Source organism: Lemur catta, chromosome 7 (genome assembly GCF_020740605.2).
Source record: "Lemur catta isolate mLemCat1 chromosome 7, mLemCat1.pri, whole genome shotgun sequence".
Taxonomy (NCBI): domain Eukaryota; kingdom Metazoa; phylum Chordata; class Mammalia; order Primates; family Lemuridae; genus Lemur; species Lemur catta.
The window spans coordinates 62,692,889-62,712,136 of record NC_059134.1 but is presented as its reverse complement, the minus strand read 5'-3'; the positions used below and the strand labels follow the sequence as shown (position 1 = coordinate 62,712,136).

The following is a 19,248-nucleotide window of genomic DNA, read 5'->3' as shown; positions in this document are numbered from 1 at the left end:
CACCCCAAGACCTGGGAAGACAAAAGGGAAGAGGTGATGTGATTACTAGAAAGCAGGCACTCAGAGAAGGGGCCTCCTTTGACTGATACACAGACTTCTGTGGAGGAAGCTCTCTCCACATATCTGGTGCTTGAAGCTCTTAGGAAAGGCATGGCCCTGAGAATGGGGAAGCAAGGTGTGATTGGTCTCTGACTGCCAGGGGATGGTTGGTCTGTTGCTAATATCTGAGAAGTGTGGCTAAGCTGGTGCTGAGCACAGAACAAATAGCTGTCTGCTGGGGCCAACTGTCTGCAGCTGAAGTGATGTTACAGCAACTGGAAAGCAGAAATGAAGTCCCATTGCCTGTCTTTCACTTTCAGTTTCTTTAGGCATCCCATTGGCAGAACTTAACAGGAAACCAGCTGGCAGTGGATTCTGGGAAATACAGTTTGCAGAATTCCAGCTGCAGCAACACAACCAGACTGCGTGTGGGGGCAGAGCAGGGAGGGGCTGTGTTACAGGGAAAGATAAGGAGACACGAGGAGTGAAAGACAATAGGTAAATAACCAGTATAATCCATGTGGCTACTCATATATCTAGTTTATTGCTTCTTTCAGCTGCAAAGTATTCCATTGAATGCATCCACCATAATAAACTTATCCATTCACCTGGTTGCCTCAAATTCTTTGCTACCTAGAGAAATTAAAACCCTTGAAGCTAGGGTTCTGAGTACAAAATAAGTTCCACCACAATTAGACTTATTCACTTGAGATTTGGGAGGTAAGGGTTATCTTTCGTTTTGAGTTTTTTAGTTGGAAAGCAGGTTCACGTATTAATAGATGTTTGGCTTTCTGCGGCAGCATTCCAGCTTTGAAAACCTGCAGCATTCCCTTTGAAGCCAAGAACAAAATAGGATGCCCACTACAATGGCTAAAGTTCAACATAGGACTGGAGGTTCAGCAGGTAAAATAAATCTGCTTGTAATAGTCCAAGTTTGACTACAATAAACTGTTTAAGAAGAAAAATTAGGCCAGCCACAGTGGCTCACACCTGTAATCCCAGCACTTTGGGAGGCCAAGGCAGGAGAGTCATTTGAGCCCAGGAGTTTGAGGTTGCAGTGAGCTATGATGATGCCACTGTGCTCTAGCCCAGGCAACAGAGCAATACCCTGTCTCAAAAAAAAAAAAAGAAGAAGAAGAAGAAGAAAAATTGTTGGGAGGATATCAATAAGTAATCCATAGAACTAATGTGAAGTCGTATAAATGAGGCTTGGAAAACACAGGAACCAAGGGTGAATACTGCAAAAACTAAGGTCTCGCTTCATAGTCTGTCTGGTTAGGATGGCACTGCTGGCACCACTGCTGTTGGACTTTTCTGTTGCTCTTGTTAGTACATAGATTGATGCTGAGAATTGAGTTAATCCTCCTAAATTCATCACACTATGTCAGGGTTAGTCCATAAAAGACCCCTTTCCTGTTCTTTGTTATTTGTTCCTCGTGGGCATTTCAGTTCCTCTTCTGTTCCCCTGCATTGTGTTGGTTATATGTCCCTAGAAAAATATGTATCTTTGGCAAAATATGTGGTGGTTTTGTTGCATGTATGTTGTGGCAGAGACTTGCTGGCTGTTTCTCATACCCATTTTCTTCCTGGGAAACCAGCTAGACTGAGCTTCCGTTATAGTTAAGAGTGGCCATGTGATTGAGTCTAGCCAGTTGGATGGTAGTGAGACTAATGTATGCTACTTCCAGACATGGGTCCTTAAATTTTCCTATGCATAGTCCCCCATGTTATTTCTACTTTGGCCAGTTTGATGCATTTGAGCATGTGACCTTGAAGGCTACACAGTGAAAATGATGGAGCCAAAAGATAGAAGGAGCCTAGATCCCTGAACATCACTTAAAGGAGATCTATCCACCAATTAGGAACACATGGTTTGAACTTCAAGTGAGTGAGAAGTACATTTTTATCTTTTTGGGCCATTATACACTTCAGAGTTTACTGTTACTTACAGCAACTAGCGATCTTTAATAATCTCTTTTAGTTGAACACATCAGAAAAGTAAACAAAACAAGAATGTTCAGCCCAGTTATTTATCACAAAGCCAACACCCATGGTAACCTCCACCCAGATTAAGAAACAGCATGCTATCAGCACCCAAAAGCTTCTTTTATACCACCTCCCAAACATTAGCAACTTCCTCCTCTTGACCCCACAAAGTTACCATCATTCTGACTTTCACAATGTTAATTTCCTTGCTTTTCTTTATAGTTGCACCAGTTAAGCATCCATGCCTAAATAGTATTTCCATATGTCTGGCTTCTTTCACTCAACATTAGGTTTATGGGATTCATCCGTGTTTTTGAATGCAACTGTGGTTCATTTTTATTACTGTGGAATATTCCTTCTGTGAATAAACCACAATGTATTGGTTGATTCAACTGTTGATGTACACTGAGTTGTATATTAGTCAGAATAAGGTGGGGTCATATTGCAAGAATGCAGAACCCCCCAATTTTTTTATTTTTATTTTTTTGAGACAGAGTCTCACTCTCTTGCCTGGGCTAGAGTGCTGTGGTGTCAGCCTAGCTCACAGCAACCTCAAACTCCTAGGCTCAAGCAATCCTCCTGCCTCAGCCTCCCGGGTATCTGGGGCTACAGGCATGCACCACCATGCGTGGCTAATTTTTTTTTTTCTATTTTTAGTTGTTTGTCTAATTTCTTTCTATTTTTAGTAGAGATGGAGTCTTGCTCTTGCTCAGGCTGGTCTGGAACTCCTGAGCTCAAGCAATCCTCTTGCCTCGGCCTCCCAGAGTGCTAGGATTACAGGTGTGAGCCACCTCGCCCGGCCAGAACCCCAAAATATTAGTGACTTAAGCCAACAGAAGATAATTTTTCGCTATTGCTATAGGTTGGCAGGTACTCTGGTTATAGTGAGGGACCTAAGCTAATGGTCTCAACACATGCATTCATAATCATGGAGGCAAGAAAAGGGAATAAGGTAGATCAGTAGATCACCCCCTAATACAAAAAGCTTCAGCCCAGAACTGAAAAAGTCCTTTCTGCTGCTATGTAATTGGCTAAAATCATTAGCATGTATATCTCCATAGATGGTAAGAAAGTATGCTCCTACCATGTACCCAGAAGGAATTTGACAGAGAGGGACATTATATAATGATAAAAGTGTCAATCCACCAAGAAGACAGCAATTCTAAAAGCATATACCAAACAATGTGTATACACAGAGCACAAAATATATGAAGCAAAATACATAATTGAAAGAAATGGGCAAATTCACAATCATAGTTGGAGATTTCAACACCTCTCAACAATTCCCAAAACAACTGGACAGAAAACCAGCAATAATATAGCACCCAACAATACTATCAATCAATAGGATCTAATGGACATTTATAGAACATTCCACCCAACATTATACACATTCCTTTCAAGTATCTTTGGAACATACACCAAGATAGACTTATCTTGGGCCATAAAACAAATCTCAACAAATTTAAAAGAATTGAAATGACATAAATTATGTTCTATGACCAGAATGAAATCAAATTAAAAATCAATAACAGCAAAATCTCAAGCACTTGGAAGCTAAACAATAGACAATAGACTTCTGAATATTCCGTGGTCAAAAAGGAAGTCACAAGGGAAATTTTTAAAAAAATACATTGAATGGAATGAAAATGAAAAAATTTGTGAGACACAACTAAAGCAGTGCTTAGAGGAAGTTTATAGCACTAAGTATATACATTGAAAAGAGATAAAGCTTCAAATCAATAAAGAAGGTTCCCACTTCAATAACCTGGGGAAAAAAAGAGAAAAATAAACCCAAACCAAGCAGAAGGAAGTAAATAATAAAGAGCTGAAATCTATGAAACTGAAAACAAAAACTTGAGAGCAAACCAATGAAACAAAGGGCTGGTTCTTTGAAACAATCAAAATTATAAACTTGTAGTAAGACTGACAAAAAAGAGAAAAGACAAATTGTCAATATCAGGAATGAAATAGCAAATATCACTACAGACTGTACAGACAAAAAAGGATAATAAGATAGTACTGTAAACAACTCTACATATATTTCACAGCTTAGATGAAATAGAATAATTCCTCAAAGAAGAAAACCCCACAAACTACCACAATTCATGCAATATGAAATCAATAATTTAAGTAGCCCTATAACAAGGAAATTAAATTTATAATTTAGAAATTCTCAAGGAAACAATTTCCAGGTCCTGATTGTTTCACTGGAGAATTCTAAATATTTAAAGAAAAAATAATACCAATTCTATACAGTCTTTTTCAGAAAATAGAAGAGAACACTTAATTCATTTTATGAAGTGAATTTTACTTGGATACCAAAACCAGAAAGTGGTGGCATAAACAAAGAAAATTACGGATCAATGTTCTTTCATGAATATAGACACAAAAATTCTTAATAGAATAGCAAATAGAATTCAGCTATATATGTATATAAAGAATTATATATCATGGCCAAGCAGAGTTTATTCCAGGTATGCAAAGGCTGGTTCAATAGTAGAAAATCAATTTAATCCATCATATTTCAAGGTTAAAAAAGAAAAATCGCATAATTATTAATATATCAACCAAATGTAGGAAACAGCTTTTGACAAAATTCAACACATACCCATAATAAAAACTCAGAAAAGTAGGAATTCAGGGAAACTTTCTCAACTTTATAAAAAACATTTGTAAAAACTCTACAATTATCATTGTACTTAGTGGTGAAAGACTGAGTGCTTCTCCACTAAGATTGAAAAGGAGGCAAGGATTTCCACTCTCACTACTCTTACTCAATGTAGTTAGTGCTAGAAGTTCTAGCCAGTGTAATAAAAGAATTAAACTATCCCTATCTGCAGATGGCATGTTTATCTACACAGAAAATCACAAGGCATCTACAAAAAATTTCTAGAACTAATAAATGGGTTCAGCAAAGCTGCAAGATACAAAGTAAATACATGAAAATAAATTGTATTTCTATATACTAGAAATGAACATATAGACCCCAAATTAAAAATAAAATACCGTTTATACTCAAAATGAAATGCTTGCTGTAAATCTAACAAAACGTGTAGGACATCTGTTCTGGAAACTGTACAACACTGATGAAAGAAATCAAAGAAGATCATGGATTGCAAAACTCAACATGAGTTGTCCCTACATACATAAAGAAGTCTACCACAATTCTGGTCACAATCCCAGCAAGGTTTTCATAGACATAGACAAGATTATTCTAAAATGGAAAGGCAAGGGAACCAGACTAGCTAAGACACTTTTGTAAGAATAAAATGAGAGGAAACAATCTGCCCAATTTCAAGACTTATTATTTAACTACAGTAATCAAGATTGTGTAGTCTTGGTGGATGGAGGGATAGGTACATAAATCAATAGAATAGAATAGAGAACCCAGAAACAAACCCACACAAATGTGTCCAGCTTGTTCTTTTTTTTTTTTTTTTAACCTAATACCAATGCTCTCAAGCAACTGGTTCTTGGCAAAGGTGTAAAAACAAGTCTATGGAGGAAAGATAGCCTTTTTAATGAATGGAGCTAGAGAAATTGGACATCCATAGGTAAAAAATTGAATCTTGATCCAGTCTCACACCTTACATAAAATCAAAATGGATCATGAACTTGAATGTAAAATGTAAAACTACAAAACTTTTAGAAAATAAACAAAATCTTTGATACCTAGGGTTAGGCAAAGGGTTTCTAAACCTGAAACCAAAAGCACAATCCATAAAAGGAAAAACTGATAAATTGGACTTCATCAAAGTTTTAAAAAACGTTTGCTCTGTGAAAGACCCTGTTCAGATGGCAAAAAGACAAGCTACAGACTGGAAGAAGTATTTGCAGACCACATATCTGACACAGAACTGATATGTGGAATACATAAAGAACTTTAAAAACTCAACAGTAGGCAGACAACCCAATTAGAGCATGGGTGAATGACATGGAGACATTACATTGAAGAAAATACACAGATGGCAAATAAACATCTGCAAATAGGTTCAACATCATTAGCCATTAGAGAAATGCAAATTAAAACCACAATCAGATACTGCTGCATACCTATTAAATGGCCTAAAAAATAGTGACAACACCACATGCTGGAGAGGATGAGGAGAAATTGAACCTTGACTTAATCACTCATAAATTGTTTATGGGGATGTAGAAATGATATAGCCACTCTGGAAAAAGTTAAGCAGTTTCTTATAAATCTAAACATGTAGCTATCATATGACTCACCAAGCATTTATCCCAGATACATAAAGACTTATGTTCACACAAAAACCTGTGCACAAATGTTTATAGCAGCTTTATTAGTAATAGCCCAAAACTGAAAACAACTCAGATGTCGTCCTACAGGTGAACATTTAAACTTTGGTACATCCTACTACTCAACAATCAAAAGGAATGGACTATTGATACACGTAACAACCTGGATGAGTCACCATCTATTATACTAAGTGAAAAAAAGCCAATCCCAAAACATTACATACTGTATGATTTGATTTATATAACATTCTTGACAAAATTATAGAACTGGAGAACAAATTAGTGATTTCAGGTGTTAGAGAGGAGGTGGAACAGGAGGGAAGTGGGTGTGGCTATAAAAGTGTCGTATGAGGGATCCTTGTGGTGATGGTTTTGTATCTTGACTGTGTTAATATCAATATGCTGGTTATAGTATTGTACTATAGTACTCCATGATGTTACCAATACAGAAAACTTGGTAAAGGCTACATAAGATCTCCTTGTATTATTTCTTAAAATTGCATGTAAATCTACAATTATCTTAAAATTTTAAAAACAGATAAGAAAAACACAAAGACAAATAGGTTGAAAGTCAAAGGATAGAAAAAGATAATATATCATGCAAATGGTAAGCATAAAAAAGCTGGAGTAACTATTAATATAAAATAACATAGACTTAACACAAAGATTGTTACTTGAGATAAAGAGGCATATTTTCCAATGATAAAATGGTTAAAACATCAAGAAGCTATAACAATTAAAAATATATATGCAATAACAAAAGAGTTTCACGACACATGAAGCAAAGCCTGACAGGAAATAAAAGGAGGAAAAGATAAATCCGTAATTGTAGTTGGAGATTTTAACACATCTCTCAGTAGTTGATAAAACTAGACCAAAGAATTTAGAAAGGATATAGATCTGAATGTCACTGTTAACCAATTTAATATAGTTGGTATTTGTAGACTACTACAACTAACAACTGCAGAATTCACTTTTTTTGTTTTCAAGTGCACATGAAACATATAGCAAGATATTAATAAACCATATGCTGGATCATGAAAATATCTTAATGAATTTCGACATATTGAAATCTTACAGAGTATGTTCCCTGACCATGATGGGATTAATAGAAATCAGTAACAAGATATCTACAAAAGTTCCAAACATTTGAAAATCATAAAAATACTCTTCTAAAAAATAAATCACACAAACCAAAAAATCACAAATGAAATTAGAAAAAGTTTTAAACTGAAATAATGAAAAATACAACATGTCAAAAGTTGTGAGATGCAGCTAACGCAATCCCTAGAAATTTATAGCTTTAAATGCTTATATAGGAAACAAGAAACAACTAAAATCAGTAATCTAAGTTTCCACATTAAGAAGCTAGAAAAGAGAAAATTGAAACAAAAATAAGTAAAAGAAAGGAGATAAATAAAAATTGAAAACAATGAAATATGAAACTGGAGAGACAATAGAAAAAGACCATGAAACCAAAAGTGAATTGTTTGAAAGGATTAGCAGAAATTGACAAGTCTTCTAGTTAGAATGATCAAGAATAAAGAGAAAAGACCAGCAATATGAATGAAAGATGGGACATCACTATTGAACCTACAGATCTTAAAAGGATAATAAGGGAATATTATGAACAATTTATGCCACCAAATTAAAAAACTTAGATTTCATCTAAGATGAAATTTTTGAAATTACCACAACTGACTCAGAAAGTAGAAAACCTGATATCCTTATATCTACTAAAGAAATAGAATTTGTAATTAAAAACCTCCCCCACAAAAACAAAACAAAAAACTCTCCAGTCCTAGATGGTTTTGCTGGTAAGTTCTATCCACCATTTAAGGAAGAAATAAATAATATCAATCCTACACAGACTCTTTTAGAAAGTAAAGTAGGAGAGAACACTTCCTAACTCATTTTGTATGTGAACTTTTGAGACATAATCCCAGAAGTAGAATTGCTACAACATAGTATATTTAATTAATTTCACTAAGTGCTGTCAGACTGGTCCCCAGAATAGCTACACCAGCATGCCCACCCACCAACAGTGCATGAGGATTCTTGTTTTCTACGATCTTATCAACACTTGGTACGGTAGAGGCAATAGAATTCTGTGGGGATAATGGATTCTGAAGACAAATGCCTGGGTTCAAAAACTGGCTCTACCATCTTCTGACTGTGTGACCTTGGATAATTTACTGAATGTGTGTCTCAGTTTCCTCATCTGTAAAATGGAACAATAATAGCATCTACTTTATAGACACTAGGGATTCATAAGCATTAGTGGGTGAAAATGATACTTTTTAAAAAAAATTTCATACAATTCCCCCATATCCTGTTTCTGAATGTAGATTTAAAATTAGACTATAAAGCTGCAAAAATAATGGGTTTCAGGTGAGTTACAGAGCACTAGTCAATGAGATTTTTTGGTCTTTGAATTATGTAGGTTTTATTTATTTTCTTTGAAATAAATGCTCAGAATTTCAAATTCCTCTCATTTTACCTCTGCTTCTCTCTAAAGTGGCATCTGGGTGTAGAGCGGAGGATTTATATGACCTTTTCAGGTCAGAATGAAGAGATTTCCCTGGCCTAATACTGGTTCTTGTCTGTGCACAAGTTGGAATCCTCTTGGTATGGTTGGCCCGGTTCCATACCTCGGCACTTGGCCAACATGGCTTCTAAAGCTGATGAATTTGTGTGTCTTTTTTAGCTGTCAAGGTCTTGTACCCCCTGTCCTCCCACCCCAACCCCTCCTACCAATTTGGCCTTCTCTCAGCAAGTCTCTTTGGTGCTGCAGACTCCTGTGATTTTCTGCTTCATACCCTTTCGAACCTATAGGCTCTCTACTTAGTGTCCACACCATATAGGGATTAAAAGACACCTCTCCCTGACCATGCCACTCCACCCTCCTAATGCTCTTGGGCGCCACAGTGAGTCCATGATGCAGAACAGTTCCCTTTCAGAGTCTCAGTAGGGAAAAGGCAAAAAGCCTCTATGCCCCGGTCCTGTTCCTTCCCGCTCTGGGGTTTTCAGAGTCCCAGGTCAGGTTGATTATGTCATACTCTTCCCTCTCCCATCTCTACTCCTTCATCTGCCCACATCCATCAGGATGGGAAGAGACATATTTCTACCCTTTGTCAAGTGTCTTACTTCTTCCTCCCTTTCATTGTTTGGGACTTTAACTTCCTAATGGGATTTTAATTTATCTAGTAGGACTTAACAGTGCAATTGTCAGATCTGGAACATTTTTCCATGGCAGTCATTGTATTAATATTTGGGCTATGCTGTCATATGGTACTCATTTTATAATCTCTAATTGACAAAGTTTAATAATTTGGCTGAGCATAATTTAAGAATCATTTTGGTCTAGAGAATGGTAGAGAATACTCTATACCAACCAATTTCAGATGTTTTTACATGTGTCTCACTATTGCTCCCTGCACCCACTGGAGGACATATAATGGTGACGGTAAACATGGATAGAGGGTTCTTTTATCCAAAAGGACTTCTTTTAAAAGAATAGTCATGCCTCTGGTTGACTATGGAAAAGAAAAAGGAAGGGTTTCTGAGAAAAGTGGGAGCTTTTGCCTCTCTGCTTAGCCTTTTACTAAAGGACATCAGTTGTACCACTGTCACTGGTGAATTATTGTTTGTGAAGAGGTTGTAAAGAGTGATGCTCAGTATAGGCATACCTCATTTTATTGGGCTTTGCTTTATTGTGCTTCTCAGATATTGTGGTTTTTAAAAATTGAAGGTTTGCATCAACCCTGCATCAAGCAGATATATCAGTGCCATGTTTTCAACAGCATTGGCTCATTTTGTGTCTCATTTTAATAATCTCACAGAATTTCAGACTTTTTCATTATTATCATACCTGTTATGGTGATCTGTGATCAGTGATCTTTGATGTTACTATTGTAATTATTTGGGGGCACCAGAAACTGCACCATGTAAGACTGCAGACTTAATCCATAAATGTGTGTGTTTTGACTGCTCCGCTGACCAGCCATTCCTCCATCTCTCTCCCTCTCATTGGGCCTCCCTATTGCCTGAGACACAACAATATGGAAATTAGGCCAATTAATAATCAATCCTACAGTGGCCTCTAAGTTTTCAAGTGAGAGGAAGAGTTGCCTGTCTTTCCCTTTAAATCAAAAACTAGAAATGATTAAGCTCAGTGAGGAATGCATGTTGAAACCGAGATAGGCTGCAAGCTAGGCCTCTTTCACCAAACAGTTGGCCACATTGTGAATACAAAGGAAAAGCTCTTGGAGGAATTAAAAGTGTTACTCCAGTGAACACATGAATGATCACAAAGTGAAATAGCCTTATTGCTGTTGTGCAGAAAGTTTTAGTGGTCTGGATAAAAGATCAAAGCAACCACAACATTCCCTTAAGTCAAAGCCTAATCCAGAGCAAGACCCCAACTCTCTTCGATTCTGTGAAGACTGAGAGGTGAGAAAACTGCAGAAGAAAAGTTTGAAGTTAGCAGAAGTTGGTTCAGGAAGTTTAAGGAAAGAAGCCATGTTCATAACATAAAAGTGCAATATGAAGCAGCAGGTAGATGTAGAAGCTAGAGCAAGTGATCCAGAAGATCTAGCTAAGATCGTTGATTGAAAATGGCTACACTATAACAGATTTTCAGCCTAGATGAAATAGCCTTATATTGGAAGAAGATGCCATCTAAGTAAGGACTTTCAATGCCTGGCTTCAAAGCATCAAAGATAGGTTGACTCTCTTGTTTTTCTTTCTTTTTTATTAATTTCAAAGTATTATGGGGTATAAATATTTTTGGTTACATGAAACACTTCTGTAATGCTTGAGTCATGGTTATAAGTGCGCCTGTCACTCAGATAGAGTTCATTGTACCTGTTAGGTAGGTTTTTGCCCATCCCCTCCTCCCCTCCTCCCCTGGTTGATTTCTGTTGAGTTTTACTTCCCGCTAGGCACATGTATGCTCATCAGTTAGTTCCAGTTTAATAGTGAATATGTGTGGTGTTTGTTTTTCCATGCTGGAGATACTTCACTTAGGAGAATGGTCTCCAAATTGTTGGAAAAGGCATTAAGTCATCCTTCTTCATGGCTGAGTAGTATTCCATGTTATACATATACCACATTTTGTTAATCCACTCATAAATTGATGGGCATTTGGGTTGATTTCACATCTTTGCAGTTGTGAATTGTGCTGTGATAAACATTCAAGTCTTTTGATAAAATGACTTCTTTTCCACTGGGTAAATACCCAGTAGGGGGATTGCTGGATCAAATGGTAGGCCTACTTTTAGTTCTTTGAGGAATTTCCATACTGTTTTCTATAGAGGTTGTACTAATTTGCAGTCCGACTAACAGTGTATAAGCATTCATTTCTGCATCCACACCAGCATCTATTGTTTTTGGACTTTTTAATAAAGGCTATTCTGACTGGTATAAGGTGATATCTCATTGTGGTTTTAACTTGCATTTCCCTGATGATTAGTGACATTGAGCATTTTTTCATATAGTTATTGGCCATTTTTAGCTCATTGCTCAGCAATCTCCACCAGTAAAAACATTAAACATTATGCCTTGCTGACAGCTCAGATTATTGTTAGCATTTTTTTAGCAACAAAGTATTTTTATATTAAGGTATGTACATTGTTTTTTTAGATATAATGCTATTTTACACTTAATAGACTACAGTAGAGTGTAAACATAACTTTTATATGCACTAAGAAACAAACAAAAAAATCATGTGACTTGCTTTCTTGTGGTGTTCTAGAACCAAACCCACAATAGCTCCAAGGTATGCCTGTATGCACTGCTGTTTGCATTTCCTCCTACCATGTAGCTGGTACCTAACCACACAGTGAAGGAGCTAAGTTGTACTTTGTAAGCTTTGGTGCTTAGGGGCAAGGAGAGATGCTCATGTAGGCCTTTAGCTCTGCTATACTCTAACCCAATTTTTGTCAGACAGGCTTGCCCTGGCATAGCACGCAATCATGCAACTAATAATAACTGAAGAACTCTTGATTCCTTACGTCCAGCCTGTTGTTCCCTCAAATTTCCCATCTCCATAATCTCTTACTTGAATTACTACAATTGGTTCCAAATAGATCTTCCTCCTTGTTACTCTGGCTTTTCTATTAATACCATCCATCCCCTACAGAACAGCCAGAGTGACCTTTGAAAAATACACATTAGATCATGTCACCTCCCACCTACTACTCTCTCCTTGAAAGTCTCATTATGCTTTTGAAAAATACAAGCTCATTACCATGACAATGTTATCTGTCCCTTTCTATACCTTGCCATTATTTTGGATCACTCCACTGCTCATTCACCATGCTCTAGTTACATGTTCTGTTTCTCGAATACTTCAAGGTTGTTCCTGCCTCTAGTCTTTTGCACCTACTGAGGGCTCCACCTGAATGAAAATATTCTTAGATCTTCAGATAGCTCTAAAATCCTCAAGAAGCCTTTCCCAACCACCCAAATTATATTAACAGCTCCCCTCTAGTCACTCTATAACACATCAGTCTGTTTTGTTTTCTTTATAGTACTTAAAAATCATCAAAATTATTTGTATGTTGACCTTTTATTGCCTGTCACCCTACATCAGAACAACCTCATCAGTGCCTGGAAGAACACCTGGTTCTGAGGATTGCTCAATAAATAATTATTGAATGAACATATAATCTTGTATCCTATTTGGCTTTTGTTTTTCATGTGTATGACTCACTCAGAGAATCCATCATAGGGAAGGGATGAGTAGTAGGGCAGTGTTGGGGCATTGACAGAAAGCATTTTGAATTCTAATGTTCTCCCTTCAAAACTATCCCTTGTAGGGCCAGGCGTGGTGGCTCACGCCTGTAATCCTAGCACTCTGGGAGGCTGAGGCTGGAGGATCGCTCAAGGTCAGGAGTTCAAGACCAGCCTGAAGCAAGATCGAGACCCTGTCTCTACTAAAAAAAAAATAGACAGAAAAATTATCTAGCCAACTAAAAATATATATAGAAAAAATTAGCTGGGCATGGTGGCGCATGCCTGTAGTCCCAGCTACTCGGGAGGCTGAGGCAGGAGGATCGCTTGAGCCCAGGAGTTTGAGGTTGCTATGAGCTAGGCTGACGCCACGGCACTCTAGCCCAGGCAACAGAGTGAGACTCTGTCTCAAAAAACAAACAAACAAACAACAAAAAAAACCTATCCCTTGTAGATTTAGCATAAGAGCTGAGACCACAGTAAAGAGCAGGGCAAGGATTTTGGATTGTGTATTAGCTATTGCTGGACATTACCCCTTGGATACATGATTAACACCTAGCCCCTCACCTGGCAGTGCACCCACACTGCCCTCCCCAGTTGCCAGGCACATGCCTTCTTCTTCTACCTTCAGTGCCAGTTACACCTCCTCTTTCCTCAGTCATGCACACTGTGCTTGCCCCTCAGTGTGTCATTCATGTTCTGCCTTCTTGGTGTGCACACACCCTGCTCTCCTTCCAAATCTCAGAAATCTTTCATGGAATAACTACAACTTTATTTTGGTAGAGAGGCTCAGGGCAGGGGTGGGCTGCACACATGGACTCTCCGTTGGACACAGGTGGCAGGGCTGAGCTTTGTGGGTAGGGGCAGGTGCATCAGGATGTTCCTGCTCTGCAGTCTCGTGGTGCCAAGGGGCCCTGCCATGTACACAGGACAGGAGTACACAGTCAGGCCGGCTGGGCGTGGAAGGTCTGTGGCGTCCGAGGCCTGTGTCCTGACGCTGACTGGAGGCAGAGGGCTGGGCTGGCTGGAATGACTGTCTTGCAAGGCCCCAGCTATGGGGTCCCACTCGGCGTGTAGGAGCTGTAGCCCGATCAGCAGCAGCCCCCTTTCTGGAACCGAGGGGTTTGGGCCATTCTCCACCTGGGGGCGCCAGAAGCTGGTCAGGCAAGGCTATAAAGCTGGTATTTGGGAGTGGGAGGGTGTCGTGGTGGAGAAGCGAGCTGAGCCCGGTTACTGAGGGGCAAGATCGCAAGGGGCAGGTTGGAGTAACTGTAAGGTGGAATCAGGAACTTTGAGGGGGTTGGAACCGAGAACGAAGGGGCGGCGGGAAGATACCTGGAGGTGCAGAGGGCTGCTGTTTAACTCTTGACGTTTATGCGGGACCTGACTGAAACTGGAGCCTTGGCTACCAGGAAAATTCGAGCTGGACACATTCTGGTTAAGGGCAGCCTCCCAGCGCAGTGCCAGCAGCAGGCGGCGCGGGTGGCGAAAGGCGGACAGGTGGAAGACGCGCTCTGGGACATCGGTGTCCGAGCCCACGCCCAAATAGCGAACCAACAGCTGCCCACGACGCGACAGCTGCCGCAGCCAGTGCCAGGGCGGCTGCGGACCGGCGGGCGCATGAGCTTGCCAAGGCTGCGGTAGGCGGCCAGTCCACAGAGCGCGGGCCACTGAGGCACAACGCTGGGAGGCGCACGGGGGTGCGCCCTTCAGCTGCTGCAACAGGCAGTTGAGGTCCCGTTGTATCATGGCAGCCAACTGGCTCAGTTCCAGCGCCTCGACCTCCAGGAAGCCCTCGAGAGGCCGCCGCGCATTCGGGCCCAGCACTGCCCACGGGGCGCTGAACTCTTGGTGAGCAGTGTCGGTCAGCAGTACCTGCAGTGACTCCAGCCTCCGCGTGGCTTGCACGAGGCGTTGCCGCAGTCGCCTTTCTGCGCGCCGGGTGCTTCCGCTAGCCGCGGGAACCCATGTCGGTGCACTCAGCCGCAGAGCTCTCAGGAGAGCGCGACTCTTGCGTCGCAACAACCAGACCTGGGGGCCCTCACTCAGTCCACAGATCCGGGGTTCAGATGGTGTGGGCAGTAGGTGTATCTGGGCCTTGCACTCTGCCATTGCATCCAGCTCCCCTAGCTCTTTGGGATGGAGGTGAGCAGTGAGGGACAAAGAGGACTGCCCCACCCCAGGCCCCAGGCAATAGGCCTTCCTCTGATCCTTTATGCCATCACCCCCATAACTATGAGAATATTGTCCCCTCTCTGCCCTCGTTGGTACTGCTGTTCACATTCCTGTGGGGGGTGGCATTGCACTGCACTATTGCCCACCCCAGCACAGATACCTGGCTGCGGCTTACCTGGGCTGGGCATCAGTGTGGCCAGCAGATACTGCGGTGTGTGTGGTTGGACCCAACTCCTGCTTCTGGGACTCAGGCAGGCTTGTGTGAGGCTAATCAGGGCTTTCCTGTCCTGGGTGTCCCCCACAGGACCCCCATAGAAAACTGAAGCTGAAAATGAGGTCAGAGCCTCTAAGTTCCAGCCCTTCCAGTTTCCACCACCCCCAAAACAAAAGTTGTGAATTATGATCTAGTCTTAATACTCCCACCCCAACCCTTTGCAGGCCCTCCTGGAGGCTGATGACTGCATGGGGCCAGGAGGGGTCTCACCAGCCAGCTCCTGCATGGCAGCACTGGGATTGCTGACACTGGCCCACAGCTGATCTTGGATCTTAAGGACCTGGGTTAGGGTCACTTGACTCCTGGGGAATGGGAGCAGAAAGTAGGGTTTCAAATATCATCTATATGCTGAGGACTCTCAGATCTTTTCTTCATCCCAAACCTCTGCCCTGAGCTCCAGGCTCATGAGGGCTCACTAGTCATTGCCACTTGGCACCTCAAAGACAATTTGCTTTCAACTGAAATCATCATTTTGCCCCATAAAACTTGCTCCATCTCCCAGCCCAGTGAGAAGTATCACCAGCCATCCAATTGTCTAAAGCAGAAATCTGGGAGTCATCCTCGACCCCTCCTTTCATACCCCATGTTTGTTCTCTATCCCTGCTGTGACTACCAGCCCAGTCCTTACCACCCATACCACGGTTTCTTCTCTAGAGACTACCAGAGCCTCCTAAAAGTGCTCTGCTTGCCTCTAGTCCTGCCTCTTCTGGTCCATTCTCCACACTGCAGCCAGAGTGATCTTTCCAACAGACAAAAAGGATCACGTTTCGTTTCCTACTTAAAACCATTCAGTGGCTTCCTTCGGTCCTCAGGATAGATTAGGTCCCTTGCCGTAGTCTTAAAGGCCCTTTGTAATGAGCCTCACCTCTTCCTACTCAGCCCCCAGCATGTCCACCTCAGCCATACTGAAGTCTCCTCTCTTCTGCTGAGTTTAGTTCCCTCAGCTCAGAAAGGCTCCGTCTCCACCTGATTTGCCTTTGCTTTGAAGACTCAATTCAAGATGAGATCCCAAAGTCCCTGGAGAAGGCTTCCTTGATTTCCCCTTGCCCTCACACTTTAGAGGCCCCAAGGATGAATTAGTTTTACTCACCCCAGCACGTGGAAGATACTTAGTATTTGTTTTTGTAACTGAGCAAGGTGGGTGGGGTTCCTTACCAGCGGCCCCTGTGTGCCTGCAGCCTCATTCTGTAGAGCTGCCGGTGTAGCAGAAGGCCATGTAGGAGGAGCAGAGGCAGTGTCTGGGTTGGGGGTTGCATGTAGAGTCCTTGCTGGGCTAGCTCCACGCTGTCAATCAAAACGTGGCCCAGCTCCAGGGACTGGTCCCAGAAGACAGGCATGGAGTGCTGAGTCAGCACAGCTGGGGAGGAAGAAGAGTGCTGGGTCAGCACAGTGCAGTTGCCTTTACCCTTTCAACTTGAGAGCCTGTAGAGGGAAGCTCCTCACCTGGCAAGGAAGCAGTAGACTCTGCAGACACAATAAGCCAAAGACGAAAATCTCTGTGGACTGTGGCCACATTCCTGCTTTGAGGTTGGGCTAAAAGCAGTTCCAATTCCGCGTCCGAGACCACTAGGGTCAGACATGGGGCTGAGATCAGTCCTCAGGTAAAGAAAGGGTCATACAAAGTCTAGGTATCAGACTTGAGGTTAGGGGGTCAGGAGTTCAATACATGGCCAAGTGGACAGGCTTAGAGCTGGGGGATTGAGCATGAGGCCTGAGATTTCAAGTTCAGGCCCACGTGTAGAGTAGGATCCTAGAAGCCATCTCTAGGCAGGAAACCCACCCTTGGCTCCATCCAACAGTCCCAGCAAGGGCTGTAGCAGCTCTTTTGGCCAGTGAGACATCAGATGACAGTTATCCAGCACCAGCCAGTGCCCCTTGTTCATGGCCTGGCATAGAGTGCTGACCACAACTGAGACCGGGTCCCAGGCTTCAGAGCCCAGGGCTATCACCTGCAGATGCTTCTGCCCCTGGTGACCAACAAAGAGATGGCAGAGTGATTCAAAGTGATCCTAGGGTGACCCAAAGGACCCAGACTAATGCCACAATGATCCCAAAAGTCCCTGAGTAATCCAGAAAGATGCATGAGGAGGGGGACCCCACACCCCAGCCCACTGGATCCCAGTCACTCTGTGGCCAAGAAACTAGGTTCAAACCTGCTCATGCTTGGCAGCCAGTTTCTGGATGACAGTCAAGGGATGCGAAGTGGCTGTGGGGTGACCAGGCGGTGGCAACAAGATCAGCATGGGCTGAGTGGCCTGACTATGTTTAAACGGCATGGTGGGGGCACCCAAGTTTTCATCCAGGGGCCGGCCCAGGAGGCTGGTGGTGAAGTCTGCCAGGGCAGCTGCCAGGCACTCAGGTCGCAGCACACGCCACAGGATCAGCTTCTGGAGGAGGCTGAGTGGCTCAGAACCAGGCCCAGGTGCAGGACCCAGCACTGTGGATGACAGTGACAGATAAGCCTGCCAAACACTGGAGTGGCCTGCCAGGGATGCACACAGCCCAACAAATGGGGGAAGCAGCTCTAACAACTGACATTCATGCCAAGCTCTTGGCCCTACCCAGGCAGGTCGAGCCACCCTCGGGACTTCCTTGCTGTGACTCGTGCTGGGAGAGGCTGCCAATCCAGGCCAGAGTGCCAACCTCTCTAGCTCTGATGCCTTCCTTGTCACTCGCACCAAAGCCAAAGCAGCCAAGGCACCCACCAAGGGTAGTTGTGTCAGGCCCAGTGTGGCCACGGCACTGCCCAGCAGCTGGCGGGTCAGGTGTGTTCTCAGCTGCAGCAGATGGCTGGCCAGGTCCTCGCCATGATGAATCTCACATGGCTTCATCCCGTCCAGAGCCTGCTTGGTGGCTGCCAGCCAGTTCTCTGGGCTCATACGGAAAAGTGGTAGCAAATTCTGCAGGTGGCTTAGGGCCTTTACAATGGCCATTCCATGCCAAGCCACATGCCGATAAGGTGCCCATAATACCATCTCCCGTAGCTTCTGCTCTTCTACCTCTTCGCAATGAGCACGCAGCTGACAGAGCTCTGCCTGGGCCCTCACCATGTTCCGCAGAAACTTAGCTGGTTTCTGACACTTCGGATTCTGGAGCAGCAGCCTCATCAGCAGCTGCTCCTGCATTTAGTCATTTGTTGGATGAATCTGGCCCTTTCCCATAGTCCCCCAACATCTACATTCATCTCCACCACCATACCCAAGCCCACCAGTGCTCATCCCAACCCACAGACTGGGCCCCCAAGCACCTCAGCAGCCTCCATGGCTTCACAAGCATCCAGGGCTCTGATCTTTAGGTCCTGCCAGCGGGTCTCAAGCTCAGGACGCTCTCTGCACAATATTTCATGCAGCATCTGTTCTTCTAATATTTCCATGTTCAGGCCCAGATACAGCACATTCAGCGCCTTCAGCAGTTCACAACCTAGCACTTGAGGTCACATGAGAGATGCTTAATCCCTTCCCCTTGGCAGATTCAGGGGCTGGGGTGGACAGGAATATGGCTCCCCACTGTCCTGAGCCTGCCGTGAGCCAGGTTGAGTGAAGCCCCTTAGGGCTGGCCCTGGGGGCTGAGTGTATTCCCAAAACTGCACTGGCAATTTTCCCTCTGGACCTCACCTTTTTCCAAGGCATGGAGGGGCAGAGTGGTGCTCAGATAGAGATGGAAGCCAGGCTGCACCTTGGGTGGACTCAGCTGCTCCCGCTGCAGCAACCATTGCAGTTCTTGGCACTCTAGGCCCAGCTCCACGTTGGTCAGTAGCACGGGCAGGCCTGTGATGG

General features: G+C 42.8%; 1 protein-coding gene across 15 annotated transcripts in view; it reads right to left on the bottom strand.

Annotated features, from left to right (window-relative positions):
- Positions 1-13,773: 13,773 nt before the first annotated feature.
- DNHD1 (dynein heavy chain domain 1) overlaps positions 13,774-19,248 on the bottom strand; it is a 66,247-nt gene continuing 60,772 nt past the window's right edge. For 12 of the 15 annotated variants that reach the window (XM_045557365.1, XM_045557363.1, XM_045557362.1 and 9 more), the window contains 10 exons: positions 19,087-19,239; positions 18,720-18,898; positions 17,626-18,591; positions 17,253-17,439; positions 16,916-17,038; positions 16,628-16,829; positions 15,683-15,774; positions 15,374-15,523; positions 14,359-15,155; positions 13,774-14,163 (listed from right to left, as the gene is read on the bottom strand). In XM_045557365.1, coding sequence (XP_045413321.1) covers positions 13,813-14,163; positions 14,359-15,155; positions 15,374-15,523; positions 15,683-15,774; positions 16,628-16,829; positions 16,916-17,038; positions 17,253-17,439; positions 17,626-18,591; positions 18,720-18,898; positions 19,087-19,239 — 3,200 coding nt within the window. In that variant the 3' untranslated portion in view covers positions 13,774-13,812. Of the gene's footprint in view, positions 14,164-14,358; positions 15,156-15,373; positions 15,524-15,682; positions 15,775-16,627; positions 16,830-16,915; positions 17,039-17,252; positions 17,440-17,625; positions 18,592-18,719; positions 18,899-19,086; positions 19,240-19,248 lie in introns of those variants that run through there. The other 3 variants (XM_045557372.1, XM_045557373.1, XM_045557374.1) reach the window with 3 other exon arrangements.